Source organism: Cavia porcellus, unplaced genomic scaffold, assembly GCF_034190915.1.
Source record: "Cavia porcellus strain 051 isolate PalLab524CR breed Dunkin Hartley unplaced genomic scaffold, mCavPor4.1 scaffold_12, whole genome shotgun sequence".
In the NCBI taxonomy this organism is placed as follows: Eukaryota; Metazoa; Chordata; class Mammalia; order Rodentia; family Caviidae; genus Cavia; species Cavia porcellus.
This window is the reverse complement of record NW_026947495.1, coordinates 15,519,467-15,545,877: the sequence shown is the minus strand read 5'-3', so window position 1 is coordinate 15,545,877 and position 26,411 is coordinate 15,519,467. Positions and strand designations below refer to the sequence as shown.

Sequence of the window (26,411 nt, the reverse complement as noted above, 5' to 3'; positions counted from 1 at the left end):
CCTGTTCCTCCACATGTCTGTGTTCTGCCCATGCTGTGTATTGCCTAGGCCCTAATGAGGATGGATGGCTCGGCGTGGTCACCCCGGCCAATTGTCACAACCCCCTTTAACGCTCCAGACCCACACCCTGCTAGTGTCCTGGCCGCTCTTCCTCCTCAGCCTCGGGACTCTGTGTGCAGACTCTCAGGCCCACTGGTGCTCCTCCACAGGAAGCAGCTCAGCCTGCTATGAGTGCAGTCAGCCCAGATTCTTTGGGTCCCTGAGCCGTACCTGCTCTCAGCACGGCTCTGGCCAGAATCCTGGTGTAAGGTCTCCAGTGAGACCCACTGCTGCTTCCTAGGCATCTGTGCATGCTGGGTGCTGACTTACCAGCTCATCTTCCTCAAAGCTTTGGCAAACAGGGACAGGGTGCTTCCATGTGCTGTTGCAGCCTCACAGCCTGTGAGGACCTCGCTGCATACAAGGGCTCCCTAGCAACTGGGAGAGGAAATGCTCTGGGAGCCAAGGGCCCCCGAGGCCAGAAAATGCCTTTGCCAGGCTTGTATGGAGGCCTTGGAGGCCTGCTGTCTGCACACTCCTCTGTCCCACTGGGACTCCTACAACCTGCAAGGAATGAACGGAGGCTCAGAGTGGCCCAGGACCCTCCTGAGCTCACATACCAGCTGCAGGAGGAATTGAGCCAGTTATGAGTAATCCACACCCAGGTGCACCAAGAACATGGAAGGTGAGAGGATCTAGTGCCAGGAGGCTGAAACAAGACACACAAGGTGGGGAGGTGACAAGGAGAAAACCGGCCCCAAGAGAAGAGGTGACTCATCAGGACACATCATGGGTTACAAAACAGAGCCAGCTGCTGTCAGCCACTCGCTCACAAGTACTTTTTTCTCTTCCTTCCCTGCCCTTCCACTCCCTATTCCCTAACTGCTGAGAACATTCTGTTCTCATTGAGCCTCTCAATGACAGGGGCAGACCAAGGGCTGACTGGGATCATCGGCTCCCGGCTGGGGCCTCACACAGGGCCCAGGAGCTAGATTAAAGGGCACACCTGAACCCACAGAGGTGGCCTACAAAGTTCTGGGCTTCCCAGAGGGTTGGGGCAAGGCTGGGAAGGGTTTGGTCCCAGCTTCTGTAAGGGGTGCTGCCAGCTCTGCAGATTCATCTCGCCAGTCCCCCTGGGCACAGCCTGGCCCTCTGGACTCACAGGCTGCCCTCACCCCAGCTGCCCACACCCTGCCAAGGCTCGGGCCCTGGGCTGACACTGTGGGTTCCTCCTGATGCAACCCGAATCAGCACACTGTGTTGCCTGATGTGCATGGGATCTTGGTACCATGGTGACCTTAAAGAATGCCCTTATTTGTAGGAAATCCAGAAGCTCTGCTAGATGAAAGGGCTTGTGGCTGCAGCTTACCTTGAAACCTCTCTGAAAAAGTTTATTAAGGACGGGGAAGGAGGGAGAGGAGAAGCAAATGTGGTAAAATGTTAACACTGTAAGGAATCTGAGTGATTCATACTGAACATTTTTTGGAAACTTTTCTGTTAGGTTGAAATTATTTGTAGGGTCTCATGTGTGTGAAGCCCTGGATTCAGTCCAAATGAGAGAGAGAGAGAGAGAGAGAGAGAGAGAGAGAGAGAGAAGCCTTAAAATAAAAATTGTAGAAAATAGAGTAGGGTGCTGAGTTTAAAGTCACACCACATTCAAGCCTCACACCTACAGAGCACCTTGGTCCAAGCTGGGGGGCCCCCAGACTCTGCTGTTGCCTCATGCTGTACTGATGGCTGCTTCCCAAGCAGATGTGGGGCACGTGAGGACAGGCAGGACCTACCCAGGGACCCCCCTCTCTGCTCGGGGCCCAGGCTCCCCTGACCCAGCCTGCAAGGCTGCAGTGGACTAGAGAAGGAGGAGGAGTGCCTGTATCCTGAGTCCCAGGTTCCCAGGCATAGCACTCCTCCTGGGACCCTGCATTCGGAGCCATTAGGTATTTGTAGCCCTAAAGAGGCCATGCCTTCCCAGTCACTTCCCAGGAGCGTGGGCCAGGCCCTCTGAGAGCACCACTCCTCCCTGCAGGGATTAGAAATAGGCAGGAGCAGTCATCAGGAGCCCTTGGTCTAAGTCAGCCTAGGGCAAGAGCTGTGGGGAGAGGGGAAGTGAGGAGAGGCCCAGGCTTGTCATCTCTCCCTCCACCGAGCGCCTTCCTGTTGGGGTCTGCTCCAGGTATGGGGACACCGCAACACATGAATCAAAGCCCAAGTCCATGGGGGCTGTGTCCCAGCCCTCACTGTGGGGTCTGTGACGCTCCTGGTCTGCTGGGGCATCATGGCTTAGACTAAGTCAGGGACAGACAGAGAGTGAGGGTGGACAGGGCCTAAGAGTGAGGCCTTCTCTCCTGAGCACCTGCCGGGAAGCATTCTCATGCACCACAAGGTCCAACACTGCACAGGGCAAGGTCTGCCCATGGCTCACGAAGGGGACAAGGTGGAGCTGGGGGAAGATGGTCCCAGCTAAGAGCACCAACATGAAGTCCCAGAGGAAGGGCAGTGGCAGAACATAGCAAAAATATCAGTGAGACCCCGCATGGGCGGAGCCTCACCTTTGGCCTTCACTCCCAGCCCTGTGTGAGAACCAGGAGATGCGGTGCCTTCCCTGAGGCTCACCATCTCCACGGCAACCCTGCATGGTCTGTCCTGAGACCTCCCACTCCTGAGGCCCTGAGGGGTAACTGTCAGGACTACCCTGAGAGCACAAAAAAGACACCTCACTTTCAAGATCCTGGAGATATTTCTTTCTCCTTTGGGGTGCTAAGGATAGAACCAGGGCCTTGCACCTACTAGAGGAGGGCTCCACTGCCGAGCTGCGAGCTGCGAGTGTGCTCGCTGTATGTATCCCAGTCCGGAGTGCAAGGGTGTGAAGATGGATACAGGTGAGTACCGAACACACATTTCACAGTGTCCGGTGTCCCTTTGGCACAGAAGACTCTTCAACTCGCTTGAAGAGGCCACCGACGTTGTTGGGATGAGCCTGGGACCCTTTCCTACTGAGCCAGCTCTCAGCCCCGTGGTTCCTTTGCTGGGCCCCAGGGGCTCTCCTGTTGTCCAGGTGCCAGGGGAGCGGAGGACAATGCTGCACTATGCCTGGCTTGGATCCCCTGCAGCCCTGTCATGTGGGGTGTCACACACTGTCCGGTTTGCAGGAGGAGAAGGTGGTTGGGGGACGGGGCACAAGCTCAGGCCCTCACCTCACAGGGTAGTGCTATGTGCTTTCCAGTGATGTCACCTTGAAACCAGGCTGCTGTCCTTGGGGAGCAGGTACGATTGTCCTTTTTGAATGGCCGCAGAGCTCAAGGCCCAGAGCAACACACACAGGTGAATCTGCCCAGTCCCTTAGCTGGCCCAGGTGTGGGTGCAGGTCCCACACAGGTGGTATCTGGGTGAGTACTCCTGGGTTGGGCACCCTGTGCACAGATAGGCAGGAGGTCGGGAAAGCAGATGTCCCCACCCCCACCCCACTCCCACCCAGAGGAGCCGCCTCATTTTGTGGCCTTCAGGCAGGGCAGCATGGGTGAAGAAGAACCATGGGGAAGCAGTCTTTGCCTGGCACGGAGGCCCGGAGTGTGCCATGAGATGGGCAAGGCTCAGGGAAGGCAGTGCATCTCCTCATTCTCACAGCATCCACGTGACCCAAAAGCAAGTGCTGCCAGAATCAGCTTGTGGAAAGAACCAGAAGACAGGCAATTGCAGAAAGAGGAGGAGAAGCAGAGGTGCCTGGCCCAAGGAGCTGCCCGCTGTGCTGGTCACACCAAAGGGTAGATCCTGCTCTTGAAGAATGGCACGTTTCACTGACTGATTTCTTCCTCTTTGGTCAGCCTCTCTTGTGCCATCTAACACACATACAAAAACGGGTCCAAAACAGATGCACAGCTCAGTGACTTGTCACAAAGCAAACATCCATGAAGTCACGGTTTAGTCCAGAAATAGTCGCCACTGTGTTCCCCTGGAACTGCGACCTGCTCAGCCTAGTCTCATGACATTCATGTACTCAAGGCCTAGCCCTTCCACCGGACGTCCCCCTTAGCATCCTTAGACACCACGTTTGGTGGCTCGTTCACCAGGCTTCACCATGGCTCAGCTCCTTCCCATCCTGTCCTGTCTGAGAGTCATCCTTCTGGTGCAGTTCTCTCGCTGCTTCCCTGATGTTTTAGAGCTGAGTGTAGGCTGCGCTTCGGCTCCTCCAACCCCAGCCACATCTTCACTGTAAAGCCCTGAGGTCGTTCCTGGGACTTAGGCACCTGCACTTGGGATCCTCTCAGGTTTCACTGTGCACCTCTTCATATGACCATCCAGCTGAACCCCTATCACACTCTTTTTTTTATCAGAACCAGGGATCGAACTCATGACTGTGCGCTTGCAAGGCAGGCGCTTATGCCTTCTGAGCTAAATCCCCAGCCCCCTACACTCTTGCACCCTTTATTAATGTAACAAGCTGGCAAACATCAGGGAAGCATTCCTCTGAGCTCTCAACCCAGCAGATCACTGAACCTGAAAAGGCATGATGTCACTAAGAATGGATTTGTAGCCAAACATGAATCACCTGGAAACTTCCCACTTGCATCCAAAGTGAAGTGACGGTCCTACAGGATGGACCTGTTAACCCTTAGGGCTGGCCCTACCTCCAGCAGGGTGTCCCTAACTCCCAGAGGGTGTCCTGAGAGTTGGAGAATCAGCCAGTGTGGGACACGAAGTACAGAGCAAGTGGTGTGCACCTCGGGACATGGCCAGCTGGGGTTTTTTTTTTTTTTTTCAGAACGGATGGGCCACCGCGTCACCTGCAGCCCTCGGCTTCCTTTCTGTGGACCTCAATTGCCCTAGTAGCAGCAACAATAACAGTGCCCGGAGAGTCTAGGCCAGCTCAGTGCCCACCTCTGCCACATGGCCCTTTCAGAAGGCTTTGACCCTGCTACATTCCAGTCTAGCTCCTGAGAACAGCTCTGGAGTTCTTTTTCTATTTTTCTGTGAGGTTTTTCAGTACTGGAGGTGAAACTGCAGGCCTTTCATGAACGCTCTACCACTGAGCACCACATCCTAGCATCCCTTTTTATTTTAAGATAGGTTCTCACTAAATTGCTGAGTTGTCCAGGGTGACCTCAAACCTGAGAGCCTCCTAACTCAGCCTCTCCAAGCCGTACCACAGATGCTGAATGTGCTTCTCCGGCCTGTTTCCTTCTCTGGGAACTTTGGAGGAGCCCATACGCAGCATCAGGCTTGACAGGCTCCTAGGTCCTGTGCAGCAGGGCTTCTCCAGGACCATGGGACCTGGTTCTGGCTGCAGTCCCTCCGCGAAGCTGTGTCACGTCAGAGCGATGTCCTCCCACCCAGTCTCCATCCAGTTCTATGCCAGCTTTTCAGGCCAGAAGCCAGGGCGTGCCCTCAGCCCTGCCTGACAGTGGGCCTCTGTGTGCACCCAGCTCTGTTTTGCATTCAAACATTGGGCCAAGAGGTTCTGGAAACCTGCAGGCCCTTTTGTCTTCCCAACAACAATGCACTTTTTTTTCTTAAAGGTAACAGTGCACACTCAAGTTTGTCAGGCAGGTAGGGCTCACACAAAGATTCTGAAAGAAGCAGAGACTAGGGGGCTGGGGATTTAGCTCAGCGGCATAGCGCCTGCCTTGCAAGCAGACAGAGTCGTGAGTTCGATCCCCGGTACCGATAAAAAGGAAAAACACACACACACACAAAAAAAAGGCAGAGACTAGGGGAAAATCAGTCAAAACAAGATGGTGAGGGCAATACAGGGTTTCAAATCAAGTTAATAGGAAATCAAAGTGGGTTACTATAATGTATTCTGCTATTCCCCTATTCTGCTTTGCTTGATAGTACCAAGTTCAAAAGTATAGGCAACAACTGTGAAGATTCATTATGACGCCCATTCTGGTTGACTATTGTCTTCTTTTAAAGTCCTGTAATGTCTCCAATGTTTTGGTTTTATTCTTTACTGTTTTGTTCAATTTTATTATAACTGATGATACAGGCAATTCTTTTTAAGATAGCAAGAGGCAGTATGGTAACCATTGTTGATCACCTGGTATTTTGTTTTTACCTTATCTATTATGTCCATCCTTTTGATTTGACTGACTCTGTTCTGTTATATCACATTTGATTTTACTCTCTTCAAAAAAAAGTAATAAGAACTGTGGGAGTAATAAAACCCCAAATGTGTAATTGTCATTGTACAAAAGAGAGGAAAAGAAAGTGCTCTAAAGGATATAACTGCATATATATTTAAGTGTACAAGATAGATAACCATATTACTGAGTTTCGCTAGATCACTGAACAAAACTGTTTGCAGTCTCACTGATTGAAAGTCCACTTTATATGCTTTAATTTTGTAACTTGAACAACTATTTCTAAGATAACAATATGTAATCTATTAACTAGTGATTCTCTACTGTTTATTCTTTCTGAAATTCTGTATAACTTGTACCCTTTTTCTGTTTTTTTTTCTTTTTCTCCTTAAATAAAATTAAAAAAAAAAAAAAAAGAAGCAGGAGACTGTGGTCAGCCTCTCCTAACTCTCATCTCCCCCAGAAACTCCAGAATGAGAGGTCAGCAGGAGAACCTGGCACTGCAGCGCCCAACACGTTGCACTGGGGCTCAGAAAGATGACTGCATGCAACAGCAGAGACGGGGTGAAGCCATGTGAGACCCCAAGGTCAGCCCGTTGTTCACCCTCCCTCCCTTTTTCTCTCCCTCCCTTCCTCCCTGCCATGTCATTGTGGCAAACAATGCTGGAGCAGGAGCTAGACCATTGCCCATCCACCCACTCACTCAAGCTGCTGGTGGGGACATGAGTGTGTCCTCTACCTGACATCACTGAGTAGCAGTTATGGGAACCACTCCATTCCCAGGCTTGGCCCCAGGAAGTGCCTGTCATTCCTCATCCTTTCCTTTATGTGGAAGAAGCAAAGAGGGCCATGTAGCTCAGAGGCCCCCCAAACGTCAGAACTACACAGTGGAAGGAACGGGCCCCTGAATGACTTTCCGGAATGCAGCCTGGCTGTTCACATTGGCCTGCGACGTGAAGGAGAGATAGGCGTGTGTCGTGTGCAGCTACAAGCATTAATGTAGGTTTGCAGGATGCAGTGCTTCGGCTGGCTCCCCACAGCCCCAGGTCCCACAGCTGAAGATTCAACCAATACAGGATGGAAGACGGCGAGGGAAAGATTGTATCAGTACTTCACAGGCAGACTTTTTATGTCATCATCCCTTAACGAACACAGTTACAGACCACGGACTTGGTATGATCTAAAGAATGCAGGGAACAGGCAGATGTGTCTCCCTTTTCCATAGAAGACTTCAGCACAGGCACTCTGGTGCCTGTGGGGATCCTGGCACTAATGCCCAAGGATACCAACCCAATGTGGCCATAACACAAGAATCTTTTGTGATTCCCAGACTATTTCCAACTTAATATAATTTTCTAATAATGATTATCAGAGTGGTATTGCTTAAGAGTCTCAGGAGCTTTTTTTAAAATGTCATTTGTTTGGAACACTTTACAGACAGTTTAATTAATCTACAGACCCATGCTTCACTCTCCGAAATCTCTAATAACAAATAAAACAGTACCCAAAATACTACTTAGAACGCATGCCTCCCAGGGCCTTCATGGTCCCTCTCCTAGGGTCAGATTTATTCCAAAACATAGCCGTCTCTCCCCATGGGGCCTGGGGAACAAAGCCAGCCAAGGGTCAGGATAAGGCTGGGGAGGTACCTCCAGAGCCCTGAGGTGCACAGGGTCACTGCTCAGTGATGGTGACACCACAGCTGGGAAGAGGGAAGCGAGGTCCTCCCTGCAGGTCAGTTCCAACTGGCCAGTCTTTGGGGCAGAATTTTTCAGGACGGACATTGTGGAGATTCCAGAACCTGATGAAAACACCCTCCTTGCCTTGATTATGTTGTTCGTACTAGGAAATGAACCCAGGGCCTTTGCACTCACTGAGCCTAATCCTCCAACCCATTTTTCTTATTTTGAGACAGGGTCTCACTGAGTCATTAAATTTCCCCAGGTTGGACTCAAGCTTACAGTCCTCTTGCCTTGGCCTCGTACAGTGTTGGGGTTAAAGGCACACAAGAGCAGCTGGCCACTCCTCATGATCTCTGCATGTGAATAATGATACATTGATTCAGCTTCACAGTACTGGTCTAAGGTAGGGATTACTAGTCCCCTTTTTAAAAAAGAAAAAGAGCAATGATTCAGAGAGATGCAAAAGCCAGCCGCTGTGAGGTGTCTGACACAGGGCTTCCCTGTATCATCAGCTGGGCTCTGAGCTGCCCTTGGTCCCCACAGAATCAAAGGACCCAGAAGGACAGGTGCTGAGAGGAAGGGACACCATGCAGGCTTGGGTAACGAAGGGAGCGGCATTCTGCAGAACGTGGCACCCGGGTTGAGCAGGAGGCTGAAGGTGCCCAGGGCCATCAGCACGGCCAGCAGAGACATGTGCAGCTCTGGGGAAGATGCCAGGCAGTGACCTGGAGACCCCAGGGCAGGACCTAGTTGAGGGCTCACTTAATGGTGAGTGCCATATCAGCTGTCCAGGTCCCAGTGTGGCAATCGAGGCAGTGCTGGGAGGGAGAGAGGCCTCACACACCCCTCCTGAGAAGCCAAGAACACACACGCCTCTCACCAGGCCTCCTGCCTCCTTCCTGGCCAGGACCAGCACCTTATCCAGGACGCGTCTACACCACACCTTCAGCGCCTCTGCAACCTCCCTGGAGCCGCATGGTGCAAGGCCAATGACAGTTCGGGACAGGCACAAGGCAGAACTTGGCTCTGCCCGACCAGCTGGGCGGCCTCAGGAAGCTTCCTCACAGCTGCTCAGCCTCAGCCTCCTGGCCTTTACCAGGCTGATGAGATCACAGGTCACGGGAAGAAAGCTTTGCCTGTCCCTTCTTGGTTTCAGTGAGGGGGGCTTGTGAATCAAGGTGACAAGGCTTGAGATACAGCTCAGGGCCCCAGCGCAGTGTCTGCCTGGCAAGCGTGAGGTCCTGAGTTTGAGTCTCAGTACCAAAGAGAAAGAGAACAGAGAAAGGGAAAGAACGGCTCTTTATTAACATATGTGTGTGGGAGTTCACATAAAAACGTGACTCAGGAATGTGATTAGAATCAGGACTTACAAGTCATCTTTCCAGGGGGAGGGGAGGAGGAGGGTGCTTACTGGAAAACAAGTTACTGTTAGGGATGATAAAGGGCCCCTGGAAGAGGAGGAGCAGAGGGGCACTCAGGGCGGTGTCTGTCTGGGAGGTTTCTCATCCCACGCTGCCTCCCTGGCTCCTCGCTGCGCCAGCAGGGGCTGGTGACAATAGAGATGACAGTGCACAGTGGTGGGGAGACTGTGCTTTTAGGAAGATAAGGAGAGGTGCCGGCACAGGGCAGGTCCTGCCAGAGGAGCTCTGCCAGGCCCGTTCCTCGGCCACGCTGGGGCAGACACTCAGGCTCCCATGCAAGGTGAGTGCCGCACCCTGAGCTGTGCCCAGCTTCCCCTGGGCCTTCCTCGGCTGACCCTCCAGTGACCCTTTGCCCAGGCCTAGGACTCCTTCCCCATGCTCCTCACATCCCAGCCATCTGTCACTGTTCTCTCGTCCTCTGTGCTTGAGGCCAGGCAACACATTCATCCTGTCCCGCTGGGATGCAGCCTGTTCACGGCCAGGTGCCCCTTCCCTGGGGCAGTCGGGCCTCATCTTGCACTTGCCAGCCACCAACTTGCCATCATTTACTCATTCATCAAACACTCTTGGCAGGCTTTTCCCTGCCAGGCCTTGGGCTGATCTATCTGTGTGCTGCAGAGCTCTGCTCAGAGAGAGACACAAACAAATGGATAATCACAATCTAGACATAGAAGCCATGGAGGCCAGAGCAGGGGCCCAGGGGGCTGGGGTCCAGGGCAGGGGGAGACACCTGTGTTGGTGCCAGGAAAAACGGAAAAAGAGAGGGAGCAGAGAGAGAAGGAAGGACAGAACTGCCCCCCCCACACACACTTTTCTCCTTCTAACAGCACCTGGCCCGCCCCTCCAAGTCAGCCTTTAGGGCTATCCCTACAGCTGGTCCTGCCCATCGGCCCTTTTCCCTGGCAGTTGAGTTTAAATATTGATCCTGCCCAATGAAGGAGGGTTAAAATTCAACCCTGCCTGCTCTGGAAGCCAAAGCAGCAGGAAGCTGAGAGGGCTGGAGAGACAGAAAACAGGCACAGCTCGAGCTCAGGCTGGTCCAGGCCCTGCCCTGGGGCACCGAGTAGCCTGGGCAGGCTGAGGAGCCTGATCCCACCTGCCTTCACTCACCAGGGTGTGGCCCACCAGGGTGCGGCCAGGGGAAGCCTGCACCGCTCCAGCCACAGCTGCGGGGAAGACTCGCTCAGCCTCTTCTCCCAAGGACTCTGCCTGGCATCTTAGCGCCACCCAGGCCTGTCGCTGGCCCTCCCTGATTCCTTCAGGCAAGGGGTCTGGCTCTTCTGAATCAGTTCCCAGGGCCTACTCTGTCTGGCACACTCGGGTGAGATCTCTAGCACACCTTGCAGAGCCCTGAAAGCGGAAGTGGCTCCCCATAGCCACCTGGGGTACCACAGGCAGGGGCAGCACAGTCTCTACATCCCAAGGCTTCCCAGGACTCAGTGTGCTCAGATGTGCTCAGTGTGGCTGCTGGTCCTGGCCTAGAGCAGACAGAGGGGTGGAGAGCTGGCAGTGTCCCTGCCTGAAGCAGGACCTTCCTCTGTATCCTCAGAGATTCAGCTCCACTCAGCACCTGAGCTGAGGATGGGGTCCCACTGCTGAGTTGCAGCTCCTCAGGCTCTGGGTGACCCTGATCCTGATCTTCTCTGTCCTCTCCTCTGCTCTCACTCTGTTCACATTCCCAGGGGCTCTTCCTCCTCCTGGGGTCTCTGAGATAGCCACTGAGCGAGGTCCCCCAGCAGCACCCATGGCACCCCTTACACAAGCTGTTAGTAATGCAAATTCTCTGCCTTAGTGGGAGGCTCAGCTGGGACCCAGCACTGTGCACTGTTTTCTGCTCGCTTTTGGTTCTGGTTGTTTTTTGTTTTTTGTTTTCTTTTTTGGTTCCGGGGATTGAACACATGACCTCCTGCTTGCCAGGCAGTCACTTAAGCTGCCAAGCTAAATCCCCAGCCCTTTTGGTTCTATTTTGCAGACCTGGAGATGGAGGCTGGGCGCCTGTGCCTGCTAAGCACTAGTGGAGCTGCAGTCCAGCCCTGCCGCATCTCAACAGTGCTCCTGGACTCCGGTGCCTCTGGCCACAGCACTGTGTCTGAGGTGCAAACCAGGGATAAAAGCCTCCTTTAGGCTGGGGAGGAGGCTCACGGCATTACCCTGATTGGCATGTACAAGGCCCTTAGTTCTGTTCCTAGTACTGAAAAGAAAAAAAAGTAAATAAACAAAATATGTTGTGAATTACTCATTTAAAAGCATATGAACTCTTTGCCTCCTACTGACTTAGTATGAGCCAAGGTCATTGAAATTTTAACTAAGTCCATTTGATGGGTATAATAATCCTGCGAGGCTGGCAGAGTATTGGTCCCATTTGAGGGATAAGGAAAGGAAAGCACAGAAAAGTTAAGTAACCTTGTCTAGGGTCACCAAGCCAGGGGCCGAGTGTGAAGCCAGGTGTTGTTACCCACTATACCGGGGGTCCCCAGAGTGTGGATCTCAGGCTAGCACCATTAGCATCGTGGGCTGAGAGCCATTCAGCAATATGTGTCTGAAGCTCTGGTATGGGGCTGGCACCTGGTGAACAGCCACTTGGCGCTTTGTGAGGCAGCTCAAGAACCCAGCACACACTCTGCTCCCTAAACCCCAGCCAATCCATGCAACTGTTCTGGGAAGCTTCTCGCTTGCATTTCAGCTCAGGGCATGTTTGCTGGGACAGCCGTGGGCGTGCACAGGTGCCCTGTGGGAAGCAGCTGGATTAGGCTGGGCCTCCGTGGGGTCCAGCTGCCACATTCCCTCATTGACTAATGGGAGGGAGCGAGCCGCTGTCGCAGAGCGTTGTGAGCACTCAGCCTCCATCATCAGGATGTGTCCAGGACATAGTGATGGGTCCCTCAGATTGCACCGGGGTCCCTCTGGCACAGAGGCTGTGCAGCCAGAGAGGGCAGCCAGTGGCTCAGAAAGAAAGACTGGGTGCAGGCCGCTCCCTAACACTGGCCCCGTGGCTCTCCTAGCTCCACTCTGAGTTTTAGATCCTAATTGTATTGTTGTACACTGAATGTTCATGTTGCCCTAAATTCACGTCGATGTCACTGGGTTATGGGGAGGAGCTCGGGGGGGTGGGGGCACCTAGGTCCTGCTAGGTCCACAGGAATAGGTTAGTGTCCTGAAAAAAGAGGCCCAGGGAGCCCATTTACCCATGGGACAACACTGCTGAGAGGACGTCTCTGTGACCTAGGTAGTGGGCTCGAGCCAGATGCTGGACCACTGGGGCCTTGAGCACACACTTAATCTGCAGAACTGAGAGAAATACATTTCTACTGTTTGTAAGTCTCCCACTTGTGGTATTTTGTGACAGTACCCTGCACCAACTAAGACACTTCTGAGGCTCCTTCTCAGTGGTGCAATGTTAAGAGCTGTTTCTCACTGGGCTTAGAAAACAAATGTGAACAGCACTGCACATATGCATACCCATGCACACCCATGCATGTGTGCACACATGTGCACATACATGGATAGCCACATACTCACATGGCATACAAGGCCTCAAGTCAGCAGCACCACAGATCAGGGCATAGCCCTCAGTGGGCCAGAAAGTCACCTTGGGAGGTTAGAACCTGCATTCCTAAAGAAAAAAGTCCAAGCGTTTTGTAAAACTCCTTGTATGTAAGTGTGTACTGTGACACTGACAGCTCCTAGGATCGCTGGGTTCTCTGACCCAACCCCTGACCACTCCCATCTCCCACAGTGTCTCACTCAGCTCCAAAGGCCTGTCTTTGGGGTGCTGGGCAATATCCAATTCCCTACTCCAGGCTCTACCTAGGCTGCTCCACTTCCCTGGGAGCTCCATCCTGTGCCACCACTGGGCTCCCTGCTTCCCCCATGTGGTCTCGTTTCAGCCCCCAAAGGGTGCAGGGCAGGGGCATCCTGTGCTCCACAGAAGACGGGAGACTCAGCAAGGGCCTGAGGCTATAGCCCCACTTGGGGCCCACCCTGCCCCACCCAAGATGTGTGGATGCCTGCTGGATGCAGCGCAGGGGAATGTGGGAGCCCCGTGCTCTAGGTAAGAAGGTCTTTGAGCAGAGCAGGGGCTGCCAGCTGGCACAACTGGACTGAGGGTGTCAAGACACATCCTTGGTCTTGGCAGGTGGCAACGGGCTGTGGGATCACACAGCCAATATGACAGACAGTGTCTGGCACAGGCCACCTCCTGATCACACTAAAATTCATGGCGTCTTCTTTACGATGGGCTACTATTCAAACCAATCCAACCAAACAAAAACAAACAGACACAGAAAATAAAAAGTGTTGAAGAAGTGAGGAAGTTAAAGCCCTTCTTGAGCATGGCTGGTGGGAATGTACAATGATACAGCTGCTCTGGAAAGCAGTATGGTACTTCCTTTAAAAAATAAAAATAGGGGCTGGGGATTTAGTTCAGCAGCACAAGCACCTGCCTGGCAAGTGCAAGGTCCATGAGTTTGATCCCCAGTACCAAAATAAATAAATAAATAAAAATAAATTTCCATATGCTACCACCATCCCATTCTAGGTTTCTGCCCAAAAATGGAAGCAGAGTCTGCGTACACCCATACACACAGCAGCATTATCATAATAGAGAGTGGAGGCCAGGTCAATGAACTCATAAAATGCTGCCTAGTCACATGAGAATACTATTCAGCCTTGAAGAGGCAGGAGAGTCTGATGATACCTGCTGCAATTAAGACAGACAGGAAAAGACAAATATTATACAATTCCATCTAAATCATGTACCTTGGGTCATCAAACTCATAGGGACAGAAAGTAGATGGTGGCTGCCAGGGGCTGGGAGGGGGAGTGAGGGGTTAGGGTCCCACAGGTGCTGGGTTTCACTAGTGCAAGATGAAAGCCTGGATCTCTTCCGGGCTTGGTATCGGCTTCCCAGCGGGAACACCAGCACCACCAACTGTGCACCTAAAAATGGCAAAGATGGTGATGTTTATGTTCACAACTGAATAAGCAAAACAACTCAAGGCCTGAGCCAAGGGGTTTCTGTCAAGTAAGTTTTATTTGTAGTCCGAACAAAGCCCAGACCCCACCTATACAGACTTCTCATCTGTGCGTCTCCCAGGAACAAGAATGTATCCTTTATTTCAGGTATAGAAACAACCTGGTAGCATGACAATTTAGGTCTCAACAGCCACCTCCCCATGACCTGACACCCTCACCTGGCCCACCTGGGTCACCCCAATAGACAACCCCACCACCCTTAAGAAAATTCACCCAATCTAGAGGGAGGTGGGCAGGATTCAAATCGCTTCAAATACACAAACATTAGAGGCTTCCGGGCAGTGAGCAGGACTGGTGGGAGGTACACAGATAGTCCCCTTTGCATCTGTCTTTAACAGCTGAGCCTTATGAAGGCACATCCCTCCCCATGGGGCACACACGGGTGCGGGGTTTTCTACTTGTGGTGTCATGTCAGTGCATTTTGAGGTATCTCCAGATGCAGTATTGGGGTGCTCAGCCTGCAGTCATTATGGGGCTTTTGCCCTATCCCTGACTCCTCCATGTCAGCTTCCACACCTGGGAACCTGGGGGACTCATCCCACAGATCTGGAGGGAGCGTCAGTGACAGCTGAGCGGAAGAGCACAAAACTCAGCCCGTGGTGGGGGACCAGTCAGCAGCAGTTGCTACACCATATACTGATGCAGAATGGAGCTGTACTGCCATGGTCGGCTCTTAAGGGTGACCAGAGCAGTCCACTGGGGATGGACAAGCCATAGGGGACAGAGCTGCCTCATCTGGACATAGAGCCACCTCCCTTAATACCAAGGGTTTCCACCATCAAGGGAAGGTACAAGCCAAGCCAGGAGCCTCCCAGTCACACAGCAGGACACATGGGGAGAGGCTCGTAGACCCCAGAGAAGCTAAAAGGTCCTCTGTGTCCCCACTGAGAGAAAGGGAGGCCCAGAAGCCCTCAGGATGGCTCTCGGGCACACAGAATGCATCTCCTGCTTTGGAGCGCACTCAAAATGTTTTTATTACATAAGACAGTTCTTAACGTCTGGGGTTTTTCCTTTACATAATTCAGCAGAACTAGAAGTGACAGAGGTCTTGTTCAGTGGTCACTAAATTTTCTCTGTCTAGGGTTAGAGAGTAAATATTTTAGGCTTTAAGGGCCCACAGCCAAAACTGATAACTATATTGGCATGAGAGAACAAATTCCCACATTTTGTTGTCTTGTTTTTCAGAAGATAAAACCTAGCGCCTCATTCATGCGAGGCCAGAACTCCGCTACTGAGCTACAGCCCCAGTCCATACAACTCAACTGATGCAAGTCAAAACATAACAATTGAGCATGTCTTTTTGGTGATACAGGTCTACTAATGAGAAGACTGTGATTTTTTTTTTTTAAGCAGGTGTGGGGTTGAATAGCATCTCCATTACCTGGGTTGAAAGACAATGTTCCCTCTCATCAAATCAATGGCAAAATCAGACCAAAAGCTAGGTCTGCCCCCATTTACCAACCCTGACAACAGAGGACAGATACTGCTAACTGAGGCTGGGCAATGGGGATGGGGTGACTACATTTTTTGGCTTTTAGATCAGGGCCTGAAAATAGTCCATGATGAAGGTTTCCCTGTCCCTTGCCAGCCCCCTCAGCTCACCTCATGCCTCAGGTGAAAGGCATGAAGAGCAGTTTACACTGGCCTTTTGAACTAGTGACTGCCTCTCCTCACCATAAGCCATCAATGACTCTGTGTAGATCAGTAAATCCACACCTCAGAGCCATCTCCTGGGGACACTGTCTCTACAAGGCCCTGTATGCCAGAGGTGGGATAGCAGGTTCAGCTTGGGCCACTGGCACAGGAGCGCCACTCAGATTTGTCATGTGCTACCGACAGGTGGCCCAGGCGCAGAGCTGGAAGGTGAGTGCCTGGTCTCCAGCCCCCACTTCCCTGTCTCAAAGTGGGAAATGGGAGCAGCGCAGTCAGAGAAAAGGCACCAACATTTCTTACTGGCCAGTGTGATCAGCAAGACAGCGCACCCTGATGGGGAGGTGGCCACGTGGAAGACAGTTCTGGGTCCTTGCTCCTGGGGTGCTGGTCAGGTACCAGCTGCCCAGGCACTGCTCACACTCCCTGAAGAGCTGACTTTGGGTGTGCACCCTTTGGGCAATAGCACCATTGTGAGCCTCATGAACAGGGCCTCTCTGCTCCTGGAGTAACCTGTGAGATCAAAGGGAATCACCCAGCACCCAGGGATCTGCGTTCCCCTAACCCAAAAGAGCTATATGCCCAGGGAACCAGTCAGCACCATACCACACTAAGGAGCCCACACATGTGCACAAACACACGTGTGTAAGATACAGCTAACAGAAGGTCCCGGGGCCCCTGCTAACTGCACCCAGAGTTAGGAGCTAGAGCTGATTCCTAAACATGTGATGGGGATGATGTGACTCATGTCAAGATGTTTGCAAGCTTGCAACATAGGAGGCTGGAGTACCCTACACACCCAGGATGAGCATACAGAATGGTCACCCACTGTACAGTTTTGATAAAGGGGAGCAGTGGGAAAGCCCTGGCACCCCTCAGGCTCAGCATGAGACTGTGCCCTGTCTGTAATTTTTTCTTTTGTGGGGAGGGCTGTGCTGGGAAACAAACCACTCTATCAGAACCAGGCACCCACCGAGCACCCAATCTCTATTTCCAAGCCGAGGAAACAGAGAGACAGAGGCAAAAGGACTCATGCTCAGCATGAGCAGGCCAGCAGCATGCCCAGAACCCTGACCCATGGCCTTGTCCTCCCCACCATGGCTTGGGCAATGCCAACCTTAGATTCCCCACTCCTCTCTCAGCAAGCCTGGAGCTTTTTCCCTCTGCTTCACAGACAACAGGAAAAGAGCCTTTTCCATTTATTTGACCAACTTGTTAATGATTTTCTTCAGTGGCTCAGGCCAGCCCCACAAGCAACATTTGGACTTGGAAACCTGTGACACATTGCAGGACTCCAGCCTGTTCCCAGTAAAGCCCTAAGTTAACAGCTCTGCTTAAGGGGCTGAGGCTGACTGGGCAAGGGGTCACTAGGGCAATAGCCACCCTTTGCCTACCCCAAGCCAGGACTTCGAACTCCCCGCTCTACTCTCCCCCTTTTCAAAGGTGTACCGCCCCTTCCCCCAGCAAATCCTATTGTTCCCCTCTCAACAGCCTCTGTTTCCTTATTAAAAGTGCAACCTGGTAAACAGGGAAAGATTTATCCTGACCTTGCAATCCGGGCTGGCCGACTGGCCTAACAGCAAACTCAGCTTTGGCTTCCAGTTCAAGATAGTGGCCTGGGTCGGGAGATGAGCAGGGTTGAAATACATGGTGTTATCTTTTTCTGAGATTCACTTTTAAAAGCCACTGCCTCCAAGAAGCCAAATCTAGAAAACAGAGCGTAAATGGCAGAGAAGGCCCTACCAAGAGCTTCCTTGCCCACCAGGCCCAGGCCTCTGGACTCAGAGCTCCCAGGAAAGACACTGGTCAAGAGTGCTAACTGCTATGACTTTTCTATATATTAATAAATGAAAAATAAAACCAAAAGCTTTAGCTCACCTGACTGCCATGGAAGGGAAAGCAGCTGACACACTTTGGTACTAAATTACTATTTGTCCACTTTGAGTATTTCTCTTCCTTTGCAAGCTATAAGATTTAACTATAAGGCAAAGGGAGGTTGATAACAGCATGCATGTAAGAGAACGGAAGACTATGAACTATGAGCTTCTGGTAACAGACCTTTATTAGACCTTCTTTTGGAATTATGAAGCAAAAACACCAAGCCCTCACATCATTTCTCTCTGAATTAAAATGTAGCCTGTTGTCACTCGGCCTGGGTAGTGGTATCACTTAGGTATGATGGCTACAGATGCCCTGAAGGGCTAAGGGTCAAAAACAGTCCTGATTCTCCCACTAAAAGGAAGTGCGACCTTGAGTGAACTATTCCACTTCCACATGACTCAGTTTCCTCATGATCCAAAAAAAGGGAAATGAGTGGTCTTGACCTTTCACCAGGACTAGGAGGTGGTGCTGAAACACACTGACATAGACCCAGCACTGTTGAGACAGGTGAAGAGAGAGTACAAGAACACAACTTACACAAAGCAGTTATAAAAATAGTGGAGCCAAACACAGACCGAGAGGGAGAAAGGCGAGCTTTCTAATTGCAGCATTGTACCCCACAAAGAAAGATCCAGCAAGAACCAGGGTCCTTTAACAAGGGTGCCAAGACAACTCCATAGAGAAGGAATGGGTTTTTCAATAACCCTGGTACATGTGGATATCCAACACTAAAGAATAAGGCTGGACTCCTACTCCACAACATGTACAAAACCTAACTCCAAATAATCAAAGAGTGGAACTGGGGATTTAGCTCAGCAGCGTAAGTGCCTGCCTTGCAAGTACACAGTCATGAGTTCAATCCCCAGTATCAATTAAAAAAAATCAAAGACCACTGTGAGAATTAAAATCACAAAAATCCTTAGGAGAAAATATAAGCGTAAGTCTTCCTGACCTTGGATAAGGCATTGATTTCTTAATATGGCATCAAAGGCACAAACAACAACAAAAATTGTTAACTTGGACATCACCCAAATTAAAATCTTTTGTGCTTCACAGGACACTCTTAACAAAGTGAAGTTAATACATGGAATGGTGAAAAATTTTACAAAGCATATATCTGATAAAATTTTACAGTGCATATACCAACAACTCATACAACTCAGTAAGACAATCTGATTTAAAAATGGCTATGGACCTGAACAGACACTTTACCAAAGAAGGTACACAAATATCAGTAACCACAAGAAAACCCACCAGGGAAATGCAAATAAACATGATAAGATATCACTTCACACTTGCTGGGATATTGTGAGAAAGAAGAAAGATAACAGCAAGTGTTGGTGAGGATGCAGACTATGAGTGTAAATATGAAATACTATAGCTACTGTGGAAAACATCCCACTGGTTGTGTCAAAAGTTAAACCCAGAGTTACTATTATGAACAGGTAACTCCACTCCTATTATATATCCAAAAGAAATGAAAATGTATGTCCACAAAAAACTTGTACAAATATGTTCATAGCAGCATTACTGAAATTGTGAAAAAGTAGAAATATCCAAAATGTCCATCAACTGAAGTGGTACATCCATATAGTGAAATATTATTTGGTGATACAAAGAAATGAGGACTGGTACAGGTTCAATGTGGTTAAGTGGCTAAATGAAAAAAGCCAGTCATAAGAGGCCATATTGTATGACATCATATGCACAGAATGTTCAGAATAGGGAAATCTACATAAAAAGTAGATACATGCTTTCTTAGGTCTGAGGAAGTTGGGGATAGCCAAAGGACACAGGGTTTCTTTCGGGGACCAGGAAAATATTCTAAAATTGATGCAATCCCATGACTCTACTCCAAACCACACAATTGTACATGATAAGCAGGGAATCTGAATGGGATGTAAATTATATGTCAATAAAGCTATTAACCCAAACCCTCTTTCTCTCCTAAAAGAAGACAAAAAGTCAGGACCTGTCTTCACTGTGCAGGGAGCACCATGACTCTTGATCCAGCATAGTTACTGATGGACCCCTTTTCTCTCCAAAGGATCCTGGTATGTGTATCATACACCTGGTGTCTTTGCCTCTCTGAACCTCAGTCTCTGCATATTCTGACAATCTTTGAGCCTAGCACTATGCTGTATTCCACAAAAGCTCCACTTCAGAAGCTGTAAAATCCTACTCTAGTGGCCACAGGGTTCAGCAAGGATTGCAAGATGAACCCAACTTAGCAAAGAGCTTGAAGCCCTGGGCTCATACTCATCACTGGATCCTAAGTCCCAGAGGGAAAACAAGACTGTCTGTCTTAGTCACTGATCCACAGTTAAGAAAGGTGACCCAATCTTTCCAATGCAAAGTACCCTAAACATATCCCCTACAAATGAAAAAAGATGAAAAACTCAAAGAGCCCCACCACCACCATAGAAAAACTAGCGTCCTTAAGAAGCTTAGTAAATTCACCGGTGGTTAATCACAGACTTTTCTACATGGGATTTTGTAAGTCCATGCTAAAAAGTCTGATACTATGGTGGTCAAAGTCATCTGATGATACAGTGGAATGCTTATTTCCTAGTCCTCCTTACCCATGACTGCCTAAGAGATAAAATCATACAAAGTAAGTCAAGAGAAATCACTTGTTTCTCAAACCTTCTCTACTTATAAAAATATGCCTGAAAAAAGTTTTTATGTTATCACCCACCTCTCAACTCCTAGACAGCATCAGACTTAGCATCCATGAGACAGGTCAGACATATGCACTGCGGTGCCCATTACGTCAATGCACAGATACAGGTACATCTCTGGGATTTGCAGTGACGGATTCTTAGAAATATGGTGAACTAAGAGAAACTTAGTTCACTGAAAAGAAAGTTTGTGCTATTATCTGTTAATTTCTTCCTTGCAAGAGGACTTTTTTAAAAAAATCTATGTCTTCTCTGAGTAACTACTTTGAAGATCATATATAGTGTATTAAATATTATTTTCTTTAAAAAAATAAACATGGTGAAGGTAAAAGGAGAAAGCACAGAACAGCATCACTCCCACAGATTCATCCAAGTACAGGAGAGAGAGATGTCCACCGTGGTCACCGAGAGGGAAACAGAGGAGAATGGGGCAAAGTGGACCCAGTAGCCAGAAGCACTGGGCCTGAAGCCAGCTATGCAAGGAGGTGGGGGTGTGAGTGAGGCAAAGCTTCCTCTGGAGGCAGGAGAGCGATCAGAAGGGGCGATACAAGTGGTACCAAGATTCCTGAAGAGCCTCTACCTAAGGAGCATGGAGCTTTAGAGCTGAGCTACTATGTGTCTCTTTAGAGTGTCAGGTTTGGGAGGGAGAAGAACAAGGAACTGTCCAAAAACTGGAGGCTGAGAGGAAGGGAGAGGGAGACACCAGTTTTCTGCATCCCAGACTTTAGGTCCACAGGTTTCTGCTGGTTGGTGGTCTGTAGCTTCCATGGAGTAGGCAGGGTCCCTCAAAGCTTCAGCTTGCCAGGTAAGACTGCAGCTGGCAGTGGTACAATTTCTACATCCAAGGCATTCGTGGGGCTGGGAGTCAGTGCATTTCCTACCGCTCGCTGCTCAGAGCCCACACTTGAGAATGATGTGGTAGCCATCATTGCTCTCAGCTGAAACAGAGAAACACAGGCATATTTCACAGCAATAGAGGCACAGTGCTGTAGTATTTGGGAGTAGCAGCAGGCATGGAATTCAGGTACCAGCAGAGGTGCCAAAATAAGGCCACAGGAAGGAGAGACTCTGGCACCCTATCTTAGCAGCCGCCCTGACAAGTTAGTTCCCCACAATGGGACTTTTGATCACAGCCAAGAGAAACAGCACCCACGTCCAAGGAGACTTTGAACAAACTGGGGTTCTCAGGCCCATAAAAGCACTCATTTCCTGTGCTATAGTTTGGTTATGAACTGTCTCCCAAAGGCCCATGTGGAAGGAAGCTATGATCCTGGGGGAATGCCCTTGAAGGAGACGTGGGATTCTAGCTCCTCTTCTCCTCTCCCTGTTTCCCCACTGGTGGGAGATGAGCAGAGCTTACCCTCTCATGTGCTCCCACCACCACATGCTGCCTAGTAACAGGCCCAAAAGAAATAGAGGCAGCTGATCGTGCACTAGAACCTTCACAACTGTGAAACAAAATAAACGTTTCCTCTTTTTAAGTTGACTACCTCAAGTATTTTGTTACAGTAATGGAAAGCTAATATAGACTAGACTCATAAAATAGAGAGTGAAATGGCCTCATCACAGTTCAGTCTATGACCCAGTCACAGGGCTTCTCTTCTGATACTGTTCATCGATTACTCTGCCAGTGCCAAGAAAAAAATCACACCAGGTCCTTCTCAACCTTTTATGAATAAACATGTGTTCCTACCACGTGACTTTCTCTCTGCAGAGAGTGGGCATGCTGGTGTCCTCTCAGGGCATTTAGTTCAGGTGGATCCTTGTGTTCCCCCTGGAAGTCCCCAACCATTCTGCTGGCCACTGTATTCCATGCTTGGGCTCCCTAGAGGCCCTTCAGAAAATGCAAACAGATGTTGCTTCTCCTCAGCCCTGAGACCACTGAGAACAAAGTGCCTGGCCCTGGATCTTCCCTTCAGTAGTAACTCTGAGGCCAGTCTCGCTAGTTCTACATTTCCAGGAAGCCTGTGTTTCCTCCTTCCCAAAGCTGTTCGAGCTGACCACCTTCTGGAGGGGCCCACACAGGCTGCTCCATGCTCACTTCCAACCCCACTAGATGCATATAACACACGTCCACTAGTCAAGGTGGGACCGGGGGCTTTACCTTTTAATGTGCTGAGGATAAAACAAGATTCATCTTGGAAATTCTGCACCATCTGAAAGGTAAAAGAGAAAACATGTTGCCTCAGTGAGGAGTTTATAACAAGGCTCAGTGACCTAAAGCCCAGACATGCACAGCTGCAGAAATGACCATCCACAAAACTCAGGCACATGGTGACACAACCACTGCTGAAACATGGAAGACACAGAACTGACTGATGGGTGTCACCACTGGAATTTAACAACAAATCTACCTGCAAAGGATGGAAAGCAGTCTAGAGGGAGTGAAGATGCTTCTGTTAGCTGGGTATGGTAGTGCACACCAGGAATCCCAGCACTATGGAGGCTGAGGCAGGAGGATTACCTTGAGTCTGAGGCCAGCCTGGACTATATAGCAAGTTCATGGCCAGCTTGAACTACACAGTGAAATTCTGTCTCAAAAAAACAAGCTCCCATTTCCTAGGGAACTCTGGGATTCATTTACACTTGTTTTGCATCATTGCAGTCACTGGGTCTTCTAATTTCTGCACAGGCCATATGACAGGAACATGAATGTGTACAACAGCAATAGAGGAAAAAAAGCAAATAATAATATGTTTTGGCTGACAGTGGACCATATATACAACGGTGGTGCCAGGAGACTAGAAGAGCTGAAACAATTCTATCGTTTTGGGACAGTGCAGCCACAGTGAATAACATGGCCGCAGAATGCACCATTCATGTTTGTGGTGATGATGCAGTTTATCTATGTGCTTCCAGTTAGAACACGGAATATATAGTACTTGGTGATAATAAATGCCTGTGTTGCTTATGTACTAACTATACTATATTTTTAGATACTTTAGAGTAAATTCCTTCTACTCATAGCAAGTTTGTCATGTTTCACTAGTAGCAGCCTCAAAAATGCTTACAGTACCTTTTAGCTGCACAGAGAGGCCATGTACCGTGACCGACCTACACCGTTTAGGTCGGTAGCAGTGCAGTCCAGGATGCCCGTACAGTGAAGAATTCATCTAATGATGCATTTCTCAGAAGGTGTCTGGTTGTTTAAGTAATGTATGATTCCAAGATTTTTTTTTAATGCTTTAACAATGAGTAGGATCAATACAGTACTATCCTGTGAGCATTAGATATAAAGGAAGCCACCTCTCTGTGGCTACAGAGATGACAGGAAACCAGCAGTGACTTACAGTGCTTCCCTGGAGTCCTCATCATGAGTCACTCCCCAGAGACCTTTGATAACTTTCTCTCATCCTGGCCTTACCTATAAAATAGGGCTGTTTCCGAGATTAGACATGTAACCAGTACAAGGTGTGATGGTGCACACTTGTAATCACAGCTACTCAGGAGGCTGAGGCAGAAGTATTGTAAGCTCATGGGCAGTCAGGGCAACACGCTGAGAGCCTGTCTCAAAGCAAAACAGGCTGAGGACAGAGCTCAGTGACAGCGCATTCCTGGGTCCGATCCCTAATACCACCAATAAAAACAACAAACAAAAAATCCCAGGGTGCAGAGCCACAGAACCCAGTACCCATAGCTGGTAGAGGTGGAAATCTTTACAATAAACTTCATGTGACCAAGTGGGATGACTGTGCATCTCTCCCGCAAGGCGTGTACCTTACCCCAAGCATGTCCAACCCCTGGCCCTTGGACTACAGGTGGTCCTGTACAACTAGTAGTAATCCCACAAAATTTTAACATTACCATGTGACTTTTAGTGACTTTTTAATGACTACACTGTATGGGCTCAAGTCAGGCTGCACAGGCAACAACAGAATACCATGCTGAGGAGGGAGCAGGGCAGCATTAACTTCACCTCCTGTGCCTGCCAAACACGGGCAAGTCAAACCCACGTGCCCACATGCATTACATGTTACATGAGCTCATGCAACTTAATGAATAAACCTCAGCTGTTACCAGTAATAGCACTACCTGCGTATGTGGGCACCTGTGAAGACAGGCATTTATTTCCATTAACTATTCTTATTTAGATTTATTATTTAATGATTAAACTTGCGCCTTCCGGTGTTATTTCACAGAATAATAAGTTAAAACCATATGATTACTTACACACATTAGCTACTCATGTATTTTATGTGTGACCTAAGACAATTCCTCTTTATCAGTGTATCCCAGGCAAGATAAAACATTGTACAGCATGCCCGAGATGAACTCTGGTGTACACAGAGGCAGGCATATGGCCATTCATGGTAGTACTATCTATAGTAACACAGAACTCCAAGCAACTCCCATATCAGTCAATAGCAGAAGCAAACCAACTGTGATCTAAACATGCATGCTGCTCAGGAGAGCCCAGACATCCACCTGCCCAACAAGCATGCTGGAATCTCTGAATTATAATAGAGAAACTAGTTGTGCATACCTACAATCTCAGCGCTCTGGGAGGCTGAGGCAGGAGGATCCCAAGTTCAAGCCCAGCCTGGGCAATGTAGCCATTTGGTGAAACCATGACTCAAAAAAAAAAAAAAAAAAAAAAAAAAAGATCTGGGGATGTATGCTGTATTTCATGATACACATTTCAAGAATATTAAAAATATAGCAGTATCCACATACATAAACATGCGCAAAGAACCACACTCTACCCAACATGACAGCAAAGCTCCTTCACAGATGTAAAAAATGCAACCCATGAGTTGGGAACTGCTCAGAGATGAGCATTTGTGTGGCATGCACAAGGCCCTTGGTTTGATCCCCAGCACCATAAAACACAAAACATTCTATTGCTTGCTCTGGATTTTTGTCTCAAATCTCAAATAATCCATCCACTGTCAAACCTGGCCCTCTCCACTGGGCCCAGTGATGCATGAAGTACATTTTTCAATACCGCGGCCTGCTCCATCCAGGGCTGCTGGCAGCCCAACCACTTGGGCACAGAAAGCCCAAGGCAGAGCCTGCACAGGCTTAATCAGTAACTCATGTGTTTAATTAAGCACCTTACACCCCAGGGGCCAGCTCCTCGGCTGGCCAGGCTGCCTCCGGCACTAGGGCAATTAAGAACCAAAGGTTTCCAATTGACTCAGGGTTAAGAGGCAAGGAGACTTTGGGGAATAAGAATCACCTACTTAGCCAGGGTGGTATTTGAAGTCTGTTCTCTGCTTCACTTGCTTAACGGCCTACTTGCAACAGGGAAAGTGGGGTCAGGAACTTCCTTAGGGGCTCGTAAAATTGCAAAGGTTCCCTGCATTCTTGCCTTTTGTCTTCCCAAAAAGAAATTTGCCCTGCAATAGAAAGCCACACGCCTTCCAGTCCACTACAACTGCCCATCGCTCAGGGCAGGCATGGCTGCCTTCCAGGCTGCTCTCTCAACTTTCCTTACCTGGAAAATGGGGGCAAAAAAAGATAGTTGCTTTGGACTTGAATGTGGAAGGAATTCTGACTTGGTTACAGAAATTGCAGGCTGCCGGTGAGTACAGAGCTGAATCTTCATTGTGTATTTGAAAGCCCACACCTGTCTACGCACACACACTAGGACATGTGCACAGACGCATCTAGCAGAATCACATCAAACCTGACATCAGCCCGTGGAGGCCAAAAAAGGTCTTCCTCAGCTGCCATCTGCTTTCTATACTGCTTGACTTATACTAGTTATGAATTAAAGGCAAGAAAAAAGTCTTGCCAGCTTCCAGGATCAATATGAAACTGGTGAACATTAAAGGGTTGTGGCAGTTGCAATAAGTGCCAAAGGATCACTACTGCTTAGATATCAACCACCATCCACCAAATCTTGCCTAAAGACAAAAGCCTTGCATGGGCACAGCCATTACAAAGAGCATCTTACTTAGCATCTGTCTCCTGGTTCCTGCATCATTTTCCCATTTTACCCCA

The 26,411-nt window shown here is 49.5% G+C and overlaps 1 protein-coding gene and 1 pseudogene across 4 annotated transcripts in view; both read right to left on the bottom strand.

Moving 5' to 3' along the window:
* LOC100720103 (RNA-binding protein 47-like) overlaps positions 1-8,775 on the bottom strand; it is a 39,432-nt pseudogene extending 30,657 nt beyond the window's left edge.
* Positions 8,776-14,232: 5,457 nt separating this feature from the next.
* Positions 14,233-26,411, bottom strand: part of Tfcp2l1 (transcription factor CP2 like 1) — a 60,659-nt gene continuing 48,480 nt past the window's right edge. For all 4 annotated transcript variants that reach the window (XM_063258927.1, XM_063258925.1, XM_063258926.1 and 1 more), the window contains 2 exons: positions 22,570-22,621; positions 14,233-21,403 (listed from right to left, as the gene is read on the bottom strand). In XM_063258927.1, the coding sequence (XP_063114997.1) occupies positions 21,357-21,403; positions 22,570-22,621 (99 nt within the window). In that variant the 3' untranslated portion in view covers positions 14,233-21,356. The remainder of the gene's footprint in view (positions 21,404-22,569; positions 22,622-26,411) is intronic.